The sequence below is a fragment of the Epinephelus moara genome, chromosome 9 (genome assembly GCF_006386435.1).
Source record: "Epinephelus moara isolate mb chromosome 9, YSFRI_EMoa_1.0, whole genome shotgun sequence".
In the NCBI taxonomy this organism is placed as follows: domain Eukaryota; kingdom Metazoa; phylum Chordata; class Actinopteri; order Perciformes; family Serranidae; genus Epinephelus; species Epinephelus moara.
In genome coordinates this window covers 5,848,352-5,873,470 of record NC_065514.1, presented here as the reverse complement: position 1 = coordinate 5,873,470, position 25,119 = coordinate 5,848,352, and the positions used below count along the sequence as shown (strand labels likewise).

Here is a 25,119-nt window from a genome sequence, read left to right as displayed (position 1 = left end):
TTTTTTCTGCTGCAGTACCGCGAGTGGCCACTGGGAAAAATTGGGGGCCCGGTTGCAACATGGTGATCTCCATGGACGAGGACTTGTTCACTATGTGGATATTAATGGCTCATTCTAAGGTTACAAAAGCAGAACAATTGTTATTTTCTGGTGATTATTCATTAAAGAAAATATACTGACTATATAATATTCCTTCTCTGACAATATGTCCCCCTAAGCCCTCCACACTGGAGCTTTAAGTCAATATGCGATCCACTGAATAATACACAGACTAAGATATTTTAGAAAATAACTTCATTTTAATCAAATGCATTCAGCAGTACATTAAATCAGTTTAACTGAGGCCAGCAATCACACTGTAAAGCCATTAAAGAAACATAAAGATATACATATATTTCTAATGGAGAGGTACCTAATCATATCCCGCTGGTGTTGCTCCATGCTGTATACTGTTTTTTTAATTAAAGTTGTGCGGTATCGTCTCTGCTCGGCAGAAGCTTTCTATTTCAGATCAATTCTCTGTGAAGAATCTTCCAAAAACATAGTTATCTCATGGACGTTCCTTTAAAGTCACATTTATTTCTCTCACAATCATTACCCAAAGACGTTCTGAGGTCTAAATATTTAACAACCTTTGTGTGGTGTGATTGTTAAAGCTGTGATGTTGCAGCAAACTGAAGTGGTTAGTAAGGTCTTACATAGAGGTGATGTCACAGAATGTGGTAATCAATCAATGGTGAACTCAAAGGGATAGTCCTGTGTGGGCGCCGACTCAAAGATGACGCTGTCGAACGGGTTCTCTGTCATCCAACTGTCCACTGGAAACCAGGAGTCATACCAGGAGGTGGTTTTCTCTGTTTCGGGTGTTGTTGTGGGGACTGTTGTTGTTGTGGTTGTTGTGGTTGTTGTAGTAGGAGTGGTACTGAGCCCGCCTCGTAATCTCTGCTGACGCAGTCGGCGTAAACGCATGATCCTGAGCCGCCTGAGTCGCTCCGCTCTCTGGGCTCTGGCGTGATTGTCGACGGTAGTCACCTCAGGGATGGTGGCTGGAGTTGTTTTCACCACTTTGGGGACCAGTCGGATGGGCCTCTTCCCGTTGAGCGCCATGATTTGTTTGATGCGGTCCCAGTTGGATTTGGCTAAGGTGAAGCTGCAGGAAGTGGCTCCAGAGTCGTAGCCCACCATGCATAGTCTGGTCTGAGGGGTGTAGCCGTCAGCTTTGGCTGTCACCCTGTACTCTCCGGGATTCAACAGCCGCCAGTAGTCACCACCTGAAGCTAGAATGGGAGGAGGTTAATGGTTAGGACCTGAGATTGTTTCAACATGCTAAAACTGAACAAAAAGCCATGATTGTTTTCTGAAATATAAACATTAGAGATGTGCCCAAATCTGAATGTTAGCTACTGCTAGCTAACCTAGCACCACTGAGCTAGCTAATGTTACAGCTCAGCCGAGGAGGACATCATTAATGTTAACATCTGATGCTGTCACGAGCACGACCCTCTTGGCCATGAGTAGATGTGCGCTTCCTTCTGTGCTGTGATCAAATAGTGTAGCGTAGTTCAAGCAAGACATAACCATGGGAAACGATGAAGACATTTTAAAAATGGCGGAATGAACGATTAGTGAAAAAATTTCTCCGTCAACATGCCTCAATATATAAGAATGGCCTCACAGAACATCCCCATCTACATTGCTGCATTTGTTAAAAGGTACGTTATTACGACCTCCTTCACCGTCGCATCGTTTGTTGTTGTCTGAAACTTTTGACTTTGTCCTCTAGTGCCACCTATTGGCTGTATCTATGCTGTCATTAAGGAAGCATGGACGTATGAGGGCAGTGACATTTACAATAATTGAAACAGATGAATCTATTTTTATATGTAAAGGAAGCCTTAATGAGCCTAGTGTCCACCGACACCCTACCAAGTATTCTGTGGTTGTTTAAACATGGGGAAATAAATGTGGCATTAGCAGATGAAAGTCCCCTGAAAAAAATAAAAGAAGTCCTTGAAAAAGCTAAAAATATAATCAATAAATAAATAAAAACCCTTTTATTCATTTACTAAACTATACTGAACCATTTATATATTTGTATTTAAAGTAAAAAGTAAAATATGAGGATGCCTTAATATATTTCAGAGTTAATTACATGCTATTATTATATAAATTTAATGCTTTGAAGGCACAACAAATTTATTTATTTATTTAATGTTTATGTAACAGGGACGATACATACAACATTGCCACAAAAAAAATAGTAAAGTGTGATGCATATAAGACGTCTAGCTTCAGCTAATGCATTGTCATTGAATATTAGGATAAAAAAAACGATTTAACATGACTTCTGGTATAAACCACAGCCACTCCCGTCTTATAGCAATAAATTGATAGATACTTCTTCATCCAGAGGGAAATTTAGGCACCTAATAGCTTATTACACAATGCAAACAAAAACATAGATAAACAAAGACATCGAAAAAATATAAGCATAAGAATAAACACACACAGCAGTGAAATGACTAGTCCCAGGACTAACTCAGAGAGCTGAGAGAGAATTCTACTCGAATACAGATACAGAGACAGATAATGACGTACACTTGTAATACATATCATGCAAAGTATCTTTGATATTGTAACCAACATACCAGTTCTGACATCATGCCGTATTCCCTCCACAGATATGGTGGCATTAGACAGCTGATTTCCCTCCACGTCTCTCACGACACCCTTTATCCCTCGATTTACCTGCACAGGAAACAGCACGTCAGTTCCAATAACAGTACAGTCTATATTAGCTTCAGCGGGACACAGCAGCTGTAGACAAGACTGAAGTAGAAATTTATGTGATTGTCTTTCAAATTAATTTTTGTGTGTAGAAAAATAAAACAATCCAGTGTGAACTGGTTCAGTCTATGCATTGCTTTTAGTTTATTAAACTGTGTCTCTGGTTCAGATCTGCTTCTTCCACCAGATGACGCCAGTGTCATTAATGTTCAGTCCTACATGTGGCCTTCAGTGATGATCCACCTAAAAGCGCTCATACTGACAGGTGGCGTTGGTGAGGGCACGTGAGACACTGAAATGCAATCCAGCAAAGCCGGTTCTAGTAACAGATCCATGAGTTTAAGGGTTCATCAGATCCCACAACGTTGCACTAAGGATTATGATACTATGAGGCTGGATAATACAACTCTGGAAAATTCTCACAGTGACAACTGTTTTATTTGTTGCCACAACAAATAGTATATAGAGCATCTCTCTACCTTACCAGACAAAGCACTTTACATTTGCCTCTCATTCAGTGTGGAGCTGCCATGCAACTCAAGGTTCATTGTCTTGCCTAAGGAAACTTTGACATGTGGACAGAGGGATCCATGGATCAAACTGCCACCTTGTGATTGAAGAACGACCCGCTCTACCTCCTGAGTCCTGAATTGATGTTCAAAAGATTTTGGGTTAAGCTTATACTTATCAGTTCATTTCTCACTTGTTCCATGAAGGACAACAGAGCCTCACGGTTGTTCTCCCACTCCAGAGGCAGCTCACTCTCATGGGGAAACTTGTCACAGCCCAGGAAGATGGACAGCTCAAAGCAGTTGGTGTGCAGGTAGCTGAAGTCATTCATACCTGTGAGAGAGGAAAGCGTCAGAGGAGGGTTTGATAAGCGAGGTAAATGGTATTTTAGTGCATCAATACATTTGGCAAACCCAACAGCAACTTGTCTAAAGCAATGCTGTGGTTTCTAAGGATGACAGGCATTTTCGGCAATCGGCTTGGCTAAAATCAAGCCTTACTTGGTCACTTACAGGCCATATTTCTGCCTTCGCTGTGGCTCAAAAACTGACATCCATAAAAAAGTTTGGTCACGTTTTAAACCGGTGTATCTGCTGATTAATTCCGTACCTGATATGTTATGACCCATTAATGTTAGGCAGCATACAAGATGAAAACAAATTCTTGTTTTTGTTATCTGTGCTGCCATCTTGACTGAAAGGCAGCCAGGAAGGATAATTCCAATGTGTGTATTGTCTAGAGTGGACGAGATCAGCACTGGCAGCCACGTTGCAGCTGGAACATGTGTGCCTGGCGGAGATCTGCACTCTACTAAGTGCACTTTCTAATTGGGAAATTTTTATTGTTGAGGGTAGGAACTATGAGATTTTTGGTTTATTCAGAGTAGCCAGAAAACAGTTTCTGGAAAGACGTCTTGCTATTGAGTTTTGGAGACCCACAAATGTCTCATGTTTCATTAATTTCCATTGGATTGAGTTGGCAACAGAAGTCTTGGCAGCTGGTTATATACACTTTGGTTACCATTAAGTTTGGATTACCAACTGGGCAGAGCTGGTAGCTGCCCCCAAAAAACCTCTGTAGTTACTGTCTGTTTGTTGCTTTTTGGTGGTTTGAATATTTGCACATTTCTTTTGGGAAATTGCAGCACTTAAACACAATATCTTGGTCCTTCATTATTATGTAGTCTTGTGGCCTTGTCTTAGTCTGGGAATCAGACAACTCTGCAAGCTCTTGTTTGATTTGCTCAGGCAGATGCATCTGGACTTCCTCCCGTTCAGACAGATTTTCACCTGTCCTGGCCTGTTTTAAGCCAATCACAACCATTTATCTCATATGGAGTGGGTTCGAGAGGATGACCGACAACTTGTGGAGCCTTTGTGCTTTACGCAAAATGTGTAATGATGTCATTTTTGGCTTGTGCACCCTTGAGCTGGGGACACTATGGTGAGCACAAACCTAGCTTGGTAAGGAGGAGTGCTGTTGAGGCATTTTGGGAAACAAGATGGCTGCAGTTGATGTGGAACTTTCTGTTGAAGTACCGTTTTTAAATTCTATTGGCAAAAATGGCAACACTTGTTCATGGACATATTGGAGCTACACCATCATAGCTCATCTCTGCATGCTGTAGTCTGTTTACATTTGTTTGTCGCTCAGTGCTATGTCACGCTTCGTTGCTCTGATTGGTTGTTGGTCTATCCAGTTGTGTCCAGAGGCAATTTGGTCTACAGCTGCCAAGAACGCTGCTTGGAAATCTTAAACAAACGGAGAGGTTCCAGACTATGTGACATTTGCGATTTGGTCCGGCAATGTCAGGCTAGCTTTGTCTTGTAGAGGGGCCTAAACTCTAGTTTTAAACCCTAATTATTCTAGTTAATAGAAGGCTCACATGGTGTACATAAATAGTAGTGTATCAAGATAAAACCCAAATTATACTTTAGAGTGACATAAATTGCCCCATCTGTATGCGCTGATGAACATGTGCATACACATTCATGTATGCAGACACCAACTGTCACATAAACAGAACTGCTTGCATGTCTGTGTTCAGTTTTGGGTACATTCGATCCTTAACTGACAAAGAAAACCAGTTCATAGATGTCCTGTGTGGGAGTACTGGTTGGTTGATCTCAGAGTAAGATATAATGAAGCTGCCATCCATAGCTTGGTTTGCTTTGTGAACTGTACTTGATGAGGACCCCAAACAAATTAATCCGTCCATGGATACCAGCAGAGGTAAAGATGATACCCTCTGTGTCAACACTTACTGCCCACCACTGGATTCCAGCTGGCTCTGTTGATGATGCCCTGTGCCGCAGTGATATCATCGCCATGGCAGGAGCCTCGGTAAGTCTCCGTCATGGTCAGATGACTGTGGGCGTAAGACATCGCCAACCATCTGAACATGGCGTCATCAGGAGTCTCCCTCAGAGATCCCTCATTCTGCCGCTGGATGCGAGCCCACGTCTCCTCGTTCATCTCAGAGTTACCTCTCCAGCGCCGGCTGTCGGTCATCTTTGACATCATCAAAGGGATACAGGGTTATTAAATGGCTGCTGAGGTGATCTTTATGTTTATTTAGTTCTTCTATGTAAAATTGACTTACAGAAATTGGTGGTCGCTGCATGTCAAAAGGATACGCGACCAGTTTTTCTCCTCCTTGCAAATTAGCTCCCAGAACAAATGGGTTGCGCTCCATCCAGGCAATGATGGCTTTTGTCTCAGTACCAAGCTGCTAAATAAGGCAAGAAGCAGAAAAACATTTGACCCTCAGCACATCGTGTAGATTCAACGTGGCCCTTGGTGGCATTGTGAACAAACTCACAGAGCTATTGAGAAAGTTTTCTGGGAGTGGGATGTGATGATTGGGCACGATACGAGGGACCCAGCCTCTGTCCTCGGCTCCCCACAGGATACTGTTGAGGTCTGGGAAGTTCTGGAAAATGTCGTAACCTTCTTCGGTCCAGTGGCCCAGAGCCCAGTTCCCCATCTCTGAGCCCTGGAGGACAAAAGGGAGGCCCAAATTAGGTCTCAAAGTACATATGTGCACTTAAGCAGAAGTAAATAAATACTCCTTGGATGCCCTCCCAGTGGAAGAAACGTGCCCTACATACTAGAAAACATTCCGTCCCTGCCCCTCAGACAGCCTGAGTCCGCCACTGACTAAGGCTGCCAGTGTCTCACCCCAAGGCACTGAAGTTACACTAACAGTGAATGTATGTTCCATCGTACCATCTCAAATGCCAGCTCGTAAGCATCAGGGTTGAGTGAAGGCACCAGGTGTATTCTCACTCCGTCCACCAGGCGGCGCACTCTGGGGTTCTCGTCATTGTACTCTTTGCACAGAAACTGCATCAGCAGGAGGAGAAGCTCTCGACCTAGCGCCTCGTTACCGTGGAGACCAGCCGTGTACCGAAATTCAGGCTCGCCTAGTGACAAAAGGAACAAAAGGACAGCACCCGGTTTTATTAACACCAAGACAGGTGGCTTTATACCCCGGTTACTCAAGATTACCCACAGACCTTGTTGTGAGTAGTTTCATGTAGGAACTATTTTCTTTCTACCAAATTACACCCATCAACCATCTTACAGCACAGAAGGAAGTGTGCATCTACTCATGGACAAGAGGCTTGTGCTCATGACAGCATGAGATGTAAACAGCTGTAATGTTAGCTAGCTCAGTGATGCTGGGTAAGGAGTAGATGCACGCTTCCTTCGGCGTGGTAATATGGTTGATAGGTGTGGTTTGGTAAAAGGAAAGTAGTTCTTACATGATCTGATCACAACAAGGTCTGTGGATTATCTTGAGTAACTGGGTCATGATTTCTGGAAAGAGACATTGCTGCTGAGTTATTCAAATGTATTTTTTTTTGGCACTTTGGGCACTACAAGTTGAGAACCATCTAGTGTCATTATACTGAAGAGGAGGCAGACATCTCTTTGGCCAATGTCTCCAACACTCAACAGCTCATGCCAAAACAATCTAGATTGATAGATAGCGCTACAGGTAACAGAAAAAAAATCTGTATTTTTTATTTTGGGGTGAACACATTTGTGTCTCATACCTGTCTCGTGCTCTCCGGGGTTGTCAGAGATCTCCATGGCGTACATCTTCAGGCCCTGAGAGCTTTTACCAATGTTGTAGATCCTGGTGATGTTGGGACACTCTTCGTTTATCACCTTCATCATCTGGAAGAGATTCAAATCTGTGATATCGTTTGTGCAGATTTATCAGTTAGTAAGGCATTTTATTTTTGATTAATGGGACTTGAAAACAGACCTGTCTCATCTCCTTGTAGTTGTGGTGTCTGAAGTCCAGGTCGTCTGAGGAGCTGACCTCATTCTCACTCTGGTAGCTGCCTGAAAGAAACAACATGTAGGCTAAATTTTCTGCTGCTGAGAAGATTTTACTGCTAAAGAAAATAAAAAAGGGTGGTTTACGGGCGTTCACATGAACAGTTTATAGTTTGGAAGGTAAAATTATCCATACTGCGTTGTCGACTCTGGCAACAGTTCATCCAACCCAACCTGTTAGTTAGTTGTGCTTAATGCTAATTTGCAAAATAATTTGTGGTATCAAGTATATGTATACGTTATATTTGCCTCTAAGATGTAGTGGAGTAGAAGTATTAAGTAGCAGAAAATAAAAGTACTTAAGTAAAGTAGAAGTACCCCAACATAGTGCCTCCCTAGAAGCCAACATGACCTGGCCCAGCATCGGGCAAAACCTGGCACACCGGAAGAAATAACTTGGGCTACATTCGGTTGCCCGACTTACGTAAGACTCGGGATGAATGATGTCCTAGAATCAGGCCAAATAAACTGACATAATTATGGCTGCCGACATTGCTGTCACTGGGGCGCTATCAAAAATGACCTCTCCAAGCATCGGTCTAAACACAGCATGCCGAAAGAATTAAGTTGGGCTTAGTCTGGTTGCCCGACTCTAGTTGAATGAAGCCCCAGAACTGGGCCAAAAAAACTGGCCCAGCTCCGGCCGCTGACGTTTCCATCTCTGTATTAAGTACAGTAACTGAGTAAATGTTCTTAGTTTCTTTCTACCACTGGGAAATAGTGGAAACTCTTTGCAGGTTTTCTGTGACTCAGTAATGTAACACACGTTTAAACACAGAGGTTATGAAGTTCGTATTGTGAAATAGACTCTTTTTCTTCCAGAACAGGATGACATATTCCTGTAAGGAATGAGAAAACTCAGTGACTCATGAGGTCATGAAACCTTTGAAAAGCTTGTGAAACACTTAAAACTCAGATTCCCAGTGGCTTAAAGAGATGTTTACTCCTGAGACAGGAGTCAAGTGGTGTGATGTTGTTGTGTGTGATACTGACTGGGTAGTTGACAGGCCAGGATCTCAGCTCTGAGACACAAGCTGCCGTTCCAGCTCTGAGGCAGGATGCGGATGTAGCGTGCCACCATGGGCGCAGCAAACTGATTCATCACCGGCGTGTCCCTGTCCACGTTCCCGTAGAACAACTGCAGGAGAGGATCACACATGTAAGTCTTTCCGTTGAAGATCAGCTATCACTTCATTTGTATATTTTAATTTCATTTCCACTCACCCATTCAGCGTAGCCGTCATGCAGTGTAGTCCAATCACGGCTGTCGTTACTGAAGGCCACGTAGTAGGACGACACAAAATCCTCCCTGGATAGAAAATTAGATTTATAAGTTTGTATTTGTACTAATCTGTATGGAAGCTCATTTCTGCCAGGAGAAGAAAAATAAAAATATGGGATGTCAAAATTATAAGAAAGTATTACATCTATTATCTCTGTTTTCCTGCAGTAATTGGCGTCCACAGTCCAATGACACTCACATACAGAAAATGCTAAGACAATAAATCACAGTAACATCAATGCGTGCATGTTCTGAGGTGGAGTTTAGACTCACATTTGCTCCGAGTTTCTTCCCTGAGTGATGACCCCAGTGAACTCCACCTCTCGCCGGGCATCCACTTCAAACCAGTGGTTAGTCTCCTCTGGCTCTGCACACCACGCACCGCCGTACAGATCCTCCTCATCATCAGTGCCCTGCACCCAAACACAATATTTCTTAGGCCCAGTTTTTCATCCAAACTCACATCAGATAATTATGGAATGCCATTTATTTCAATATTATATCAATAAATACAAAAAATACCTAAAAGATATATAAATATGCCTATGGAATCAATCCTGCAATACATAAATGAGGCAATAAATATATTTAAAGAAATATAAATATTAATGAGTCAATACAATTCAGTTAATAAATGAATGTTGTATGTTTTTATTTTAAAACTGAACATTTTTTTAAAAGCACTATGTTTATTTTAGGGGTCTTTTATTTCATAATTCCACGTTTATTTCACTTTTTAATTTCTGTTTCTTATTTTCAAATGAATGGGGTGTGGTCATCTCACAGATTAACACCCAAACAACACCAGCTCATTCTTGTCTCATTTGTGGTCTGACAAACAGTAAACTAAAAAAAAAAAAAAAAAAAAGTCAGTGCAGTCTAGGACCAGACCCTCGGAATTATGAAATTAAAGTCCCCTAAAATAAATTAATTTGTAATTATGAAATTAAAGTCCCCTAAAATAAATAAATGTATAATTGTGTAATAAAAGACAGGATATATACATAAATGTGAAATTGTGACATAAAATAAAAGCCCCCTAAAATGTGAAATTGTCAAATACAAATGCCCTAAAACAGAAAAATTTAGAATATGGAATAAAAGTCCCCTAAAATAAATAAATATGAAATAACAAAATAAAAGTCCCCTGAAATTAAAAAAAAAAAAGTAGAACTATGAAATAAAAGTCTCTAGAAGTAAGAAGTACATTTGGAAATCTGAAATAATATTCCCTTAAAATAAAAAAATGTAAAATGATGAAATAAAGTCCCCTAAGATAAATAAATGTATAATTGTGTCATAAAAGACAGGATAAATAAATAAATGTGAAATTGTGAAATAAAAGTGCCCTAAAATAGAAAAATTTTGAATATGAAATTAAAGTCCCCTAAAATAAATAAATATGAAATAATAAAATAAAAGTCCCCTAAAATAAATAAATGTGAAATAATAAAATAAAAGTCCCCTAAAATAAATACATTTGGAATTCTGAAATAAAAGTCCCCTGAAATTAAAAAAGAAAAGTAGAACTATGAAATAAAAGTCTCTAGAAGTAAGAAGTACATTTGGAAATCTGAAATAATATTCCCTTAAAATAAAAAAAAATGTAAAACGATGAAATAAAGTCCCCTAAAATAAATAAATGTAAAACTATTAAATAAAAGTCCCCTGAAATTCATAAAAGTGGATTTATGGTATAAAGCTATGATTAATGATAATTATTTTTTGAAATATACTGACTCATTTATATATTCGTAGTTATGTATTCTTGAATTTATTTCATAGGCATTTATATTATTTATGTATTTATTTATTTAATATTGACCTATTCCATACATAACTGCTTTGAGAGTAGACACCCCATTTTCCCAGTAAAGTAGTTCTTAGTAGTTGTGTTGGACGTCTACCTGCATGTTGAGTCGTCCCCTCTGAGCCGTGAAGCCGTGGTGAGACTGAGAGGAAGCCAGCAGCTGGTCGTCCTCCACCCGGTGAGACTCCAGGCCCAGAGGAGGACACTCTGAGTGGAAAGGCAAACACAAACAGGATTTGTTTAACGTTCCAGAAAAACACTCTGATTCAAAACACTCGCTGGCTTCATTCTTGAGGCAGCAGAGCGGCCGCTAACGAGTCTGACAGGAGCTTTTTTCTGTTTAATGTGTCGCAGTAAAACATGTTGTTAAAGACAAAGTAGTCGTTAAACAAAAGGCTCAGTGGATTTACAACTGCACCATGGTGAGACAGTCTTTAATTTCAGAATTTAAAAATTGAGAAACAACTTCAGCACTTCTCTTACTTTTAGGTTCAACAGGTATTGCGAGCTGCCTCAGTCTCTCCTCTTCCTCCTCCTCCCACTTCTTCCTCAGCCGCTCAGCTTCAGAGGCGTAATGAGAAAACAACATGTGTCAAAACATGTATTCACTCTCCAGCCACACACAAAATATTTCCATATGTGCTTGTACAGTGCACCTTCATTTCCACTCATACATTCCTCATGTTTCCTGTCCAAAATATGGGTCAGTCCAGTCTGTGTGAGCTAATACCTTCAGCGCTGTTCTTGGCGAACACTCTGGACTTTAAAGTGGAGTTTTGTAACTGTTTTATTTGATTTTACAGGAAATACCAAAATGGTGTGTAAGACTTTGAGACGCAGTTATCAAACTGATCTTTTCAGCCGCCTCCCTCCTGCCTCTTGATATCATCATAACATCAGACAGCTGGTCTCAGAGGTTTACGTAACAGTCCACAACAAAGCAGCCGTTAGAAATCCGTCCTTGCCCCTCTATTTTATCCCTCTCTATTTTCCTTATCATTCTCAATAATAACAAACCACTGAAGAATTTGGAATAAAAATAACTCTGGTTTATAATTTTCATATCGTCAGCAAACTCGTGAAAATACCAAGACCAATGAAATGTGAGTATGTCTCTCATTAGTTTGTGAATTCCTTTCTGTAGTCCTCAGCTCCAGGCCCATTGGTTCCTATGACGTAAATCTTTAAAAACACAAATATATAGTTTCATTTTTATGTCTCTGCCTCGGCGATAGCCTTAGCTAGGGGCAATATGTTTTGATTTGTCCATCTATTTATTCATTCGTCGCATTCTTGTGAATGCCTTCAGAGTTTTTTTTTTTTTTTTTTTTTTTCAAATTTGGCTCAAACATCCACCTGGAGTGATGGACGAACTGATTAGAATTAAGTGTTTAAAGGTCACTGTGACCTGGTCCGCCTCGCTATCATTAACGCCATATCTCAAGAAGGCCTTGAGGGTATTCCTCAAATTTGAAACAAATGTCCACTTGGACTCAAGGATAAACTGATTAGATCTGGGGGTCAAAGGTCAAGGTCAGTGTGACCCTGTGTCTGTCTCATTCTCGAGAACACGATATCTAATGAAGGCCTTGAGGGAATTTCCTTAAATTTGGCACAAACGTCCACTTGGATTTTGGTGGTCGAAGGTCAAGGTGTCTGTGACCTGATCCATCTCATTCTTGTGAACGCGATATCTCAAGAATGTCTTGAGGGAATTTCTTCAAATTTAGCACAAATATCCACTTGGACTCGATAATGAACTAATTTTGATTTTGGTGGTCCAAGGTCAAGGTGTCTGTGACCTTTTCTGGCTTTGCATTCACAGACAGAACTTGTCTGTAGGATTATTTTTATGCCGCCACACCGGCAATAGCTATGGCAGGAGGCATCATGTTTTCTGGTTGTCTGTCCGTCAGTCTGATGAACGCAATATCTCAAGGGATCTGTAGGGAATTTCTTCAAATTTGGCACAAACATCCACTTGTACTCAAAGATGAACGGATTGGATTTTAATAGTCAAAGGTCAAAGTCACTGTAACCCAGTGTCTGTTTCATTCCCATGAATGCAATATTTCAGGAATGCCTGTAGGGCGTTTCTTCAAATTTGGCACAAACATCAACTTGGACCCAACAATGAACTGATTAGATTTTGGTGGCCACAGGTCAAGGACAGTGTGATCCTACATCTGTTTTATTTTCATGAATGCGATATCTCAGTAATACTTTTGGGGAATTTCTTCGGATTTGGCACAAACATCAACTTGGACTCAATGATGAACTGATTAGATTTTGGTAGTCAAAAGTCAAGATTACTGTGACCTTGGCCGTAACTCAAGAATTCATACACTAATTATGACAAAATTTCACACCTATCTATAATAGAAGAAAATGATGAGGATATGACATTTTATATCCAAAAGGTCAAAGGTCAACTTCACTCTGACATCATAATGAAAAATATATCATAATAAAAACACTTCGGGCCATTACTCAACATCAAAACAAGAACAGAAAGGGAGAAATTGGCCAGATACTGTATTGGTGACACTAATCTTGGGTGCCATCTTGAATCTTGTGTGACGCGTTCATGTTTTAGAATTTGTAGCATTTGTTGAGGGCTATTTTCAGCAGTGGATTAATCCACTCAACTTCCCGTAAAAGTTTAAATTAAAAACCTTTTTCAGCCTTTTCTTTTCGGGCCCTCTCCTCCTCTTCTTCTTGTTTCTTAGCAGCCACTGTAAAGACAGAATCAGAGACACAGAACAACTCATCACACTGCTACAACCAAGAACTGCAGCATATTAAGTTATTGATGGGAAGTTATCGTAATAATGGACGTACAGTCGGCGTAATCATACTCTTCATACCAGGGGCCGATATATGGGGCGGTGGTTTCCTCTGAAACAGAAGCACATACATGATTATAGACTTTTCTTTAATCCATGATGACCCCTCGAAGTATGTGGAGATATAGGTACACATAAGCAAACAAAAAGTATCTGAAATAAACAATTGTGAGACTCTTTACATGAAACCAAAATTCATCATGCGTGTTTTTACAAACTTTAATCTCTTAACTCGTCATATACAAAGAATTAAAAAATACCTGGTATATACATGATGACCTCAGTAGTCGTGGCTTTCTTGTTATCAGGGTATCCACCAGGCCGGATATCACCTGCACAGCAAATACTGTGTTATAATCATTTTTCAGCAGTACCTCTCCCATCAAACAAACAAGAAACTCCACAGCAGCACATTTATCACCACAGAAGTCCACTGTCATTACAGGGGAAATAAAGCTGCAGGAAAAAAGATTCTACTGTGCATTCCCTCCTTTAAAATTATAGTCTTTACCCAGTAGACTGTCTCTTTATTTGCCCGTTGAAAACATCTAAATACTAAACATGTTCCTCCATGTTCTTTTCTGTATAAAATGTCACAGCCCCACTAACCCACTGGAACCCTTTAAGCTTCGTCATAAAAGGCTTCATAAAACTTTTGGCTCTGAATGAGTGCATGTTGATGAAAAAAACGTACGTCCGGCATCCCAGTAGTCGGCGTCGAGCTCACTGCGGGTTTTTGTTGGAGGTGTTGGCTTCTTGACTGCATAAAAAGAGACAAGGAAGTCATTAGTTTTATAGCTTCAAAGAAATATTTAAGAAAAAGTACAAAGGTTTTAGCATCAAAATATACATACAGTACCAAAAGTGCTCATTAGGCAGAATAGCCCATTTTAAGAAATACATGTTACAGTATTTCTTTGGATTGTAATCATTGACGCATTAAAGGGATAGTTCAGATTTTTTGAATAGGGGGTTTATGAGGTTTTTATCCATGGTCAGTGTTCTAGCTACAGTAGATGTCAGTCAGCATGCCCGCAGTTTGGAGAAGCAGGCTGGAGTATGGAGGCAGCTGCAAAACATATTTAAGCCACCTAAAAAAATCAATATCAGTTTTGGTCTATGCTATATTTAAAATATTTTCACCTCTTTACCTTGGAAGTCGTAAACAGCTTCAGCTCCCAGTCTATGCTCTCTTCAAAGCCACCAGACTTCATTGACAATAACAGTCATTCTAGCTTGCAGAACTCGGGAGCTGCTGGTCTGTCGCTGCCTCGATCCATTAATTTGTTTGTGTTGCGTGATTTTGGTGAATCCAAACTAACCCTTTAAAACATGGGTCTTCAACAGGGCATCGGCAGTCCCAATTGGGGGTCCTTAGAGTTACTGCAGGGTGTCCATCAAATTATTGTTTGAGAATTTCTTTCTTTCTTTTTGTTTTTCAAAGATTAAAATATGTCTGAAAAATCCAACCCATTTTATTTACAGTATGATGACAGGTTTACTGTTAGGTTAAATATATTAATCTGTCAGTAATTATTATTCTAATAGCTTAGTTGGTATGCACCATATAAAGGTGTATGTATTCATTGCTCTTCAGGCTGCCCTACATGTTATTGTAGGAAAAGTTAGATAGGCAACTCAATTCTATATATGTGGTAAGGGGACCCTGCTCTGTCTCTCTTCAAGCTGAGGGTTCTGCTGCTTTAAAACACCAAAGTCACACAGTAACACAAACAAACTAACTAATTGAAACAGCAGTAGGCCAGCAGCTTCTGTGTTCTGCAATTTTAAATTATTGTTTTTCTCAGTGGAGTCTGGCTTTGAGGAGAGCATAGTTACAGCTTAAGTTTACTGTTGAAAATCTCTGTCTGACAGCAAGAAAAGCAGTGAAGAAAATCTAAATATAGCGTACACTTAAACTGATACAGATATTTTTTAGGTGGTTAAAACGCATTTTGCTGCTGCCCCCGTCCACAGCAGTAAATTGCTAAGCTTTCATGTGGTCCTATGCCTGCTTCTCCAAACTGGGGGCGTGCTGACTGACATCTACTGTATGTAATACACTAGCCCTTTTTAAACAGGAATTGTGCAAATTTGCAGGAAAGCCCAATCAGTCTTTTTTCAGCATTGGCAGTATAAAAACAAAAAATCGGGGAGTGCAGCAAAATGTCGCCTACCTACTTTTGTTTATACAGAACGCGCCTTTTTCGGGGCAATGGGGGGCGTGAGCAAATAACAAAACATGTAGCTCAGCGTGTGACGTAAACAGTGACGTGGGAGGGAAGCAGCGGCTGGTCAGTCCTTTAACGATTCTCTCGTAAGTTGGCCCGTTCTTCACCGTCCCCGTCATCTGACGGTTAATGGCCTCTTCGTTTGCGAGGACAAGGAGGGCGCGCAATTCCTTGTCTCCCCAGTTGCTCATCTTTACAGTGTCTGTCAGGTTTGTGTTTCCCTCGTGCTACTAGCTGCTCATTCCTGCTTTCAGCTGTTTCCTGTTTATCCACCACCAGTGGGTCGCACGTGTGGCATCATCAACAGCCCCTCTCGTTGCAGAAGGTTGCCTCAGTCTGTTTAAACTAAATGGGCTCCGACTACCCTACAAGGCGGAAAAATGGACACTTCGGATCAACTCGCCAATCCAGCTCTGTGTGTCTAAATGCTCGCAGCTTGCTGGCAAAACGGCCCAACGTTCACCGAAAATCTGGCAGTGTAAAAGAGGCTACTGACTATGCAACCCCACTTCAAAAAAAAAAATCCAAACTATCCCTTTAATATGGTCATCACTTTAATGTTGCAGCTGATGAAGGTGGTGCTCATTTTAATGAATTTCTATACCGCTAGGTAGCTTGTGAATGTCCCCCTGAGGATCAATTAGTTTTATTTTAATCTATAATAATACATCATAATTTCTCTATGATTATATTTTGTATTATAAATCTAAATCTGCAAATAACTTAAGATATCAAATAAATGTAGTGTCGTAGAAGTATAAAGTAGCTTAAAATGAGAATGCTTTAGTAAATTAAAATGACCTCGACTTGTACTTCAATAGAGTACTTGAGTAAATGACTTAGTCCCTTTGAATCTCAGGAATATTAGGAATATTTGTTTGTTTGATGGAAACATGTCGTTAGAGTTTTAACCGTGATAAAGTTTCTGCTCTCGTCTAACTTTTATGACTAAAGCTTTACATTTTAAGTGAGCAGTAAAACTGGTTCAGTGACCGTTGAAAAGTCTCACCCAGGCCCGGCTCGACAGGCTCCTCCCATCCCTTTGGGGTCGCAGGTCGAATCACTGCAAAGATCAAGTTACAGAGTTAAAAGGTCTGTAATCCCACCATCCCATCAGACCAAACACAGACAGAGAAGTTGCAACCATGAGTATAATGTTGTGTACATACGTGTGCCCCAGCCCAGTTCAATCAGCAGCCTCTCCTCCTCCTCGTCCAGAGAGGGATTCTTGGTATCCGGCCGCACTGTGGTCATCACCTTCGGTTTCTTGGTGGCTTTGGGCGCCTTTGGCTTCTTTGTGGGTTTTGGTGCTTTTGGTTTTTTGGTGGGTTTTGGGGCTTTGGGCTTTTTAGTGGGTTTTGGGGCTTTCTGCTTCTTTGCTTTGGCTTCTTTCTCTGCTGCTTTCTTTGCTCTGGCTTCAGAGAGATGAGTCAAAAGAGAAAAACAACCAGTTATTTGAAGCCAGTGTAAAATATGTGTGTATATATGTCTGAAAGAGAGTATGGCACATAAAGCTGCTTTGAAGCTTTTTTAAACATTTCATTGCTACATGAACTTTTACTGTCTTTCTTCTTTTTATGTTCGTACAGACGCATTTGCAGCAAACGTCACACTGCACCTATAAAACAAGTTACAACTCAGACAGACAGACGTCCCTAACACATAAACGCAGCAGAACCTGGTTCTGACGGAGAGTTTGGCCAGTTCACTGGTTTGTCTTGGTCTGACACCAAACAAGAAAGCACTCAGAGTGGAGACCATTGCCAAGGCCTAATAATCTCCACAGGTGTTCCTTTGACAGTCAGCACTGTACAAACATGACGGAGTCGTTACATAAGAGCAGACAGAGTTTGATTTGATGGCGGAGTGAGAGGAGTGTTTTTACCTCCTGGGAGAATGACAAAAATTAAATCAGTTTGATTAAAGGAATACTTCACCCACAAATGGACCATTTGTGAAGCAATTAGTGATGTCATGTTATGTTGAATTTGTGAAGAAAGCTTAGTTTTTCTCTCTTGCCTCCATAGTGGACAGCAAACAAATTGAACCACTTTTAACAACAGCAAAACTATATCAAATCCAAGTTTCTTTTATCTGTAAAAAATCCCCCTCAAAAATGTATGTTTTTGTTCTAAGCATCAAATTTCAACCAAAGACTTCAACAAGAGGCTGCACACAGTCGCTACCCCTGGATGTTGTTCGCCAAGAAATAGTTCTATAGCCAGATTAAACACAGATTGTTCCTGTTTTCTGTTCATGTATGGTTAAATAAATAAGATTCTGCATGTTAATAAGTGAGCTTTGAGGGTGCAATTTGGTGCATTCTTTAACTTTGGACAGAGCCAGGCTAACTGTTTTCCCTGCTTCCAGTCACAGCTCTCTACTTAATACAGACATGAGGGTGATGTCGATCTTGCCATCTCACTCTCTGAAAGAAAGCCCATCCATCTATTTTCAACCACTTATCCGAAGCAGGTCACACGCTTTCCAGTTCCTCCTGGGGGACCCCAAGGCGTTCCCACGCCAGATCAGATGGGTAATCCCTCCAGCATGTTCTGGGTCTGCCCCGGGGCCTCCTACCAGTTGGACGTGCCCAAAAAACCTATAACGGGAGGCGCCCAGGAGGACCCTGATAAGATGCCCGAAGCACCTCAACTGACCCCTTTCGACACAAAGGAGCAGGGGCTCCACTCACCCTATCTCTAAGGCTGAGCCCAGCCACCCCATGGAGGAAACTCCACTTCAGCCACTTCATCCGTGACCTCATTCTTTTCAGTCATTACCCAGAGCTCATGACCATAGTTGAGAGCTGGGACGTAGATGGACCGGTAAATCGAAAGCTTCGCCCTCTGGCTCAGCTCCCTCTTCACCACGACGGTCCGGCACAGCGCCCACATCACTGCATAAGCAAACAAGACCCCAAGATACTTGAACTCCCTCGCTTGGGGCAACAACTCCCAACCCCAAGGTTCGACAGTTGGTTGGAGTCGCCTTTCCAGCACCCTGGACCAAACTTTCCCTGGGAGGCTGAGCAGTGTGTTACCCCTGTAATTGAAGCACACCCTTACGGTCCCCTCTTTTAAAAATGGGAACCGCCACCCCGGTCTGCCACTCCACAGACACCGTACCCGACCTCCACGTGACGCTGAAAAGGCGTGTCAGCCAAGACAGTGAAGTGGTTAGTTCTGTTTGCAAGTTTTAATTAGGATTTGTTCACATGTTTAGAACTTGAAATCACGAGATCAAGTCTTGTTTGAGAAAATGAAGAGCTGATTGTTCACTTAACTCATCAAATTCATTTGTTCACAAACATTGAGAAACAATCCAGCATGTATTGTTTGTGCAAAGTAAATATCCTTCAAACCCAGCCTTTAGTTTCCAACCTCTGAAGATCTATGAGGTTAACAGACACACTAACAGATGGATGGAGGCGATCTCAGAACCTTCAATCAGCCTCAGTGTCACATTACACCTCCTCAACTGTCTGATGAGAAACTTCTTACGGACTTAAAAGTATAGAATAGTTGGTTTCATGTTAAACTACGTAGAACATTACAGGGGGGAGATCTTCAAAGAGCGTCGGGCTTTAGGGTTTTTAATCCACCTTCGTTATGCAACCATCATCAGACTCCAACGCAGACACAGAGGGCGGCTTGTTTTCTTCTGCTAGACATGTTTCCTGATGTTCCGCTGGTCCTTAAACACAACAGTCCCTCTCTGCCAACCCATTACTCACCCCCACTGTACTGCAGCCACCTTTCATTACTGTCAGTCACCTTTTCTTTCTGTGACTGTACACAGAAACAGCATTGTACAACATGTGTATTATATGCTGAGGTCTACAAAACTTTTTCCTGTTTTGGTTTCTCAGACACAATTATGGTTTTATGTCAAATGCTTTCTTTGCAAAATGATGTGATGGTAAAATACAAGCAACGCAGGATTACCAAATAGGCACAGCTAGCCCCAAAAGTCCCAGGTTCACTGCATGTCTAGTGTTTGGTAACCCACAGCCATGTCTTGTAGTCGACTCTGTGATAAAATCTTTAACAACTAAATTCTATCACAAAACACTCAGTCTGTCCACCACTTTGGTCCAAAATGAGATATCTCAACATATACTAACTGACCGACAAATAAAACAGAATAAATGTATGTCAGAAGTACATGTAAGTAAATGAAAATGCTAAAGAGGACATTGATCCGGTGTGGGCTGTGCAATTTTTCTTGTATATAAAAATTTAGAATTAAAAGTCCCGAGTGAATCTGTGTTAAACGGCAGATAGACATGCACCTGTATAGAATCTTGCTAGTCTTCTGACCACTCAAAGCACTTAAACACTACTGAGTCACATTCACACATAGTCACACACTGGTGGCCGAGGCTACTGTACAAGGTGCCACCTGGTACTCAGTAGCCATTCACACACACTCTTGCACCAATGGAACAGCCATCGCAAGCAATTTGAGGTTCAGTATCTTGCTCAAGGGTACTTCGACATGTAGACTGCAGGACCTGGGGATTGAGCCGCTGATCCTCTAATTAGTCTGGACAACTGTGGCTCAGAGGTACAGCGGGTCATTCACTAATTGGAAGATCGGCGGTCAATCCCCTGCTCCTCCAGTCTGCATGTCGAAGTATCCTTGGGCAAGATATTGAACCCCAAATTGCTCCCAATGGCTGTTCAATTGATGTGTGAGGGTGTGTGAATGGTTACTGAGTAGCAGGTGGCAACATGTACGGTAGCCTCAGCCACCAGTGTGTGACCGTGTGTGAATGGGTGAATGTGACATGAAGTGTAAAAGCGCTTTGAGTAGTTGAAAGGTTAGAAAAGCGCTTAACAAGTGCAGTCCATTTCCCATTTACCATGGCCCGCTCTACCTCCTGAGCCACTATGCTGGATGTCTGTATACGAATGTAGAGCTTGTAGGTGACAGGACAAGAATTCGCTATCGGAAGTTTCTGGTTTCCATTATCCAAGTATCATGAGTCGTTATGTTTGAACGGCACGTTAACAGTCCGTGTAGGGAGGCAGAACGCATTGGCTGGAATGCAGTCTTGGAACCCAATGGCTCTGTCTGACAATGACTTAGCTTTATATTAGCTTTTTTTTAATGTACTGTATCTGTATTCATATTCCGTTATCTGTTTATAGAGATTAACCAAAATGATGGATGTGTGGAAGAGGAAGTCTTTGCCCTGGTGTCCGCTGGTTACACTGGCTCAGCCCGAAATAATGTCCCTCACCCCTGGAGGCTTTAAGATGGTAGCTGATGAGTTCTGAGACTGAAGAAGTACTGGCTGGTTTTTGGGGCTCTGGGCATAAAGTCTTGCCTGGGTCCAGACCTTTGAATCTGCCTAGTCCATTGTGTTGACTGATTTCTCTGGCATTGTTTCTTGAACAAGACATTTCTTGTTTGAAGAACAACTGATCCAATGAGCGCCATGGAGCTGCCAAGCTGTGCACCAGAATGACAAGCACTATAGACAAGATAATGCTGCTATCAAGGCTGTTCTTTATTGACATGTCTTCTCAGTATTGCCTGACATTATAGTTGGTTTTATCTTGATTCCGCTCCACTCCTGATACCCTGATGAAACCAATACGTTGGCATGGCTACGCATCACTGTGGACTTGTAGTAAAATGTTCCTAGATTCATGTTGGTTTCTAGTGATTGGTTAGAGAAAATTGAATCGCCCTTATCCTTGGCAACCAGTTAAAGTGGACACATTGTCAGACTGAAGATGAAAATGTGCCATCATGTGTTACACATGATGGTGGGTCAACGACTCACGTGACCTCAACGACTCTGTAAGGGTTCACACCCACACAGAGTTTCAAGCCTGTGACTCCGTACCAGTCCGTTAGAACTTAAGAAGCCTCTTGGATTAGAGGCGACACGTCTTCAAGAAACTCAAGTCCAGTCGCCTACCATATGGCACTTACGATTACCATGACCTGGATGACTGAGAATCTTCACCAACATGGAGTATAACGAGTTGACAATTCTGTCTGATATCAGGCAAACATATCAGGCGTATTGGGACCAAACACTTCTGGGGACTCCCTCAGAGAACCTTCTCACTGGGGAGCTGCCCTGAGAACACATTCAAGGGCTGTTTTTCAGTTTGCATTCGCACCACAAATAGGAACGCTGAAGTGATATAGGCCAGCCTATGCCTATTTCGCTTTGGCGAGTCAAACTTGTGCTGTATTTCCCCCGTAGCATACATGCTCATTAAAGCCTGGAGTTCACTGTAGGTCCATTTGACCTTGTTGTCTTACTTTTTTCCCTTAAAATGGCGGTTACCGGTGCTCCATTGACTGTGTTTGAGTTCTCACCGTACACTTATGTCACTAAAGGTTCCTCTTTTGCTGGCAGAGTACCTACTATGAAATAGGGGCTTAAAAAGCCCCTCAAAATGGTGTTGTTAAGACCTATGATAGGTCTTAGTTTTGGCAGTGCAGACAGAATAAAAAGGGGCTTCTTCGACCTTCAAAAAAGTTCCTGCCTGCAGTCTAGATTTAATGGGAACTTTTAGGTTTGGGTCCAGAGTGTAGAGACCCAATTACACATTTTCCAGCCATGCATACAGCACATTTTCTCAGAGTAAACACAAGATAACAACATTCATTCCTTAATTCTAGGGTTGGAGATTTGTAAATCTGACTGTGAAACAGGGCTGATAAAGATATTGCATGCTCAGCAAAGCCTTCTCTGGATAAACAAAGCTTTGAGAGAAATGAAAAACTGTTTTGGGTCTCAGGTTTAGTTAATTATGGCCTTTTATGTAACTCAAATCAGCCACACATGAAAAGCTCTGGCTGCTAAGGCATGCGGTTTTGCTTCATGCAGCGGAAAGTTCAGAGCATCATTTGCATCGATGCTACTGAAAGTGGGCCGTCTCATAAATCCTGTCTGCTCACTTATGGAAAATCGTAGTGGAAATATTTCTCCAGCTACTCAGGCTTTGTATTTCTCACAGATGTGTCTTTTTCTTGAGACATAATTGAGGCACAGACGCCACTCGACGCTGTAAAAGCTCATTCTCTGATCATGTTGCTGGACAAAACAAGCCCCTAAAACTTTTATGGTTGTGTTCTCGACCTGGCACAGCAGAGCAGGTCATGTTAACAGCGGTGTGGTCAGGCTGCCAAGAAAATGTCAGACCACCAACTGCAAGGTTCTGCCCCGTCATCTCTGAATCACTTTCAGCAAAACAAACCCCCCAACTCCTTCTGCTGTTATGGATCATGTGAGGAACACATAAGGCTTTAACATGTGGAAGTTAGAGACAAAGGGTTCAGACAGAAAGCTGGAGCCAGAGACACAAGATAACAGAGTTCAAACCAAATGTTTTCCTGCCTCAGAGACTGGTGGCAGTCTTTCCTGTCTGTGTATCCTCAGTGTCTTGGCTGCAGAGCAGAGGCCAGGAAAGGTCAAGAAAATCTGCACATTTATTCCCTTGGATGCTTAAATTCAACCCAGTTAACATCATCTGAAGAGCAGACTTTATGTCTGTATCAGCTCCTTCTTACCTGCCTCAATTTCCTCAGGTGATTTCTTCTTCTTTGGTTTTGTCTTCTCTTCCACCACTTCAGCCGGCTCATCTGACATTTCAGCGTCCCCCTCCTCCCCCTTTCTCCTGTTCTTGACCAGTCCTCGTGTTTCCCTCACCTGAATCCCACCTCTGGAGAGTTTGTTCTCCTCCACATCTTCTTGAGCGCAGACCAGAGCACAGCACAATGTCAAACCAACCCAGACGACCAGCACCTCAGCCCTCATTCCTCCGGTAAAAACTCAACACAGACTGGGATGAAACAGACCAGAAGTACTCCAGAATCTTAAACTAGCTGTAAAAACAACTTTGCACGCACAGTAACTAACATCTGACCCGCAGATGCAGAGATTCAGCTTCTCTTGAGGTCCTCAGGAAGTCTCATAAGACATGAAAGAAATGCAGAGAACAAAAGGATGAGCTTGCAGAGGTCTAGAGAGCTTCCTCCTCTCTGGTGGCGAGTCAGCGTGGAGAGAGGAAGAAAATGTTGTGGGCTGGAAGTTTTAAAGCAGCCTCCCGGTCGTGCTGGAGCAGAGGAAATGCATCTGTCTGGAGTGGATTTTCTCCAGCAGCAGCAGCAGAGCCACACACCTCCCTCCTATACTCTCCCACATACTCCTCAGTCACATCTCTCCCTCATGGCCCTTCACCCCCTTTTCCCCTCACCCATCTCTAAGCAGAGGGGAGGAGCATCTGCCACATGTGACATTCCTAAAATGGAGAAAAGAAAGGAAGGAAACAAAATTAAAGAAGGGCATTATACTCTGGTTTTGCAGTTGTTCGTGGAGGGACTAGGAGACTAGAGAGTGACTCAGAGTCCAGTAGATGTGGGTTAGACCTCAGTGAAGAAACTAAATGATGGAAAACATCTCTTTAAAGACAATTGAAACAAGCTGAGGCTCCACAGTTCTTTTGAATAGAAAAATAGACACCAGGATCTCTACTTGCCTCCTACTAGGAACCGCAAAGACATGAGAAGTAGGCTTAACATGAGGTCGTAAACCATGTGGGCACAATACAATAACAGATGTTGTTTCCCTGGGTAGTTGTACAAACTATTTGTAGTTTAAAGAAAGTGTATGTAACTTTAAGTCCACACACTCAGGGGTTTTGTTGCTGCAGCCTCATTTCCTCTGGTACGACCAGGAGTTATCCTCCAGGGCTGAAAAATGAAGCCGACACAGAAGTGCCAAAACCTTTATTTCCTCTAATGGCCACTTGAGGCTGGCTCCAAAAGCAAGTCAATCCTCATAGACCCCCATGTTAAAATGTCCAACTTTTCAGGTTGCAGGTCCCAAGATGGCATCTATTCAGCCAATGGATTTGCTCACACGGTGCATACGCCAAAAACAGTTTCTAGCTTGTGAGCTTACTTCCACAGTATGTGGCCCACTGAATATGCAACATAGGTCTCTGTAGAGAGGCGCTGGCCCTGACTGGGAGTTCCCGCTTGGCTCATAAACTTTACATTGTAATGACATCACGGATATCTAAATAGCTTTTCTCAGCTCCAGGAAAGTGTTACAAATATAAAACCTCCATTTCTCATGTTTTAGCTTCTCTGCACTGGCTCCCTGTAAAATCCAGAACTGAATTTAAAATCCTACTGTTAACTTATAAAGCTCTAAATGGTCAAGCTCCGTCATATCTTAGAGAGCTCATAGTGCCATATTATCCCACCAGAACACTGCGCTCTGAGAACGCAGGGTTACTCGTGGTCCCTAAAGTCTCCAAAAGTAGA

General features: G+C 41.9%; 1 protein-coding gene across 2 annotated transcripts; it reads right to left on the bottom strand.

Moving 5' to 3' along the window:
• Positions 1-279: 279 nt before the first annotated feature.
• aebp1a (AE binding protein 1a) lies at positions 280-24,010 on the bottom strand. 2 transcript variants are annotated; one of them, XM_050052624.1, is made up of 21 exons: positions 23,359-24,010; positions 16,986-17,231; positions 16,826-16,879; positions 14,280-14,345; positions 13,846-13,917; positions 13,581-13,637; positions 13,415-13,474; positions 11,223-11,300; positions 10,837-10,946; positions 9,203-9,342; positions 8,872-8,956; positions 8,641-8,785; positions 7,574-7,653; positions 7,359-7,482; positions 6,526-6,722; positions 6,119-6,292; positions 5,900-6,028; positions 5,562-5,808; positions 3,491-3,630; positions 2,649-2,748; positions 280-1,277 (listed from the first exon to the last, which is right to left on the bottom strand). In XM_050052624.1, exons 1-21 carry the CDS (start codon positions 23,603-23,605, stop codon positions 727-729), a joined length of 3,102 nt encoding a protein of 1,033 aa, XP_049908581.1. In that variant the 5' UTR covers positions 23,606-24,010; the 3' UTR covers positions 280-726. The 2 variants fall into 2 exon arrangements, with proteins under 2 accessions (XP_049908581.1, XP_049908582.1); XM_050052625.1 differs by having other exon boundaries at positions 5,900-6,025.
• Positions 24,011-25,119: the final 1,109 nt, after the last annotated feature.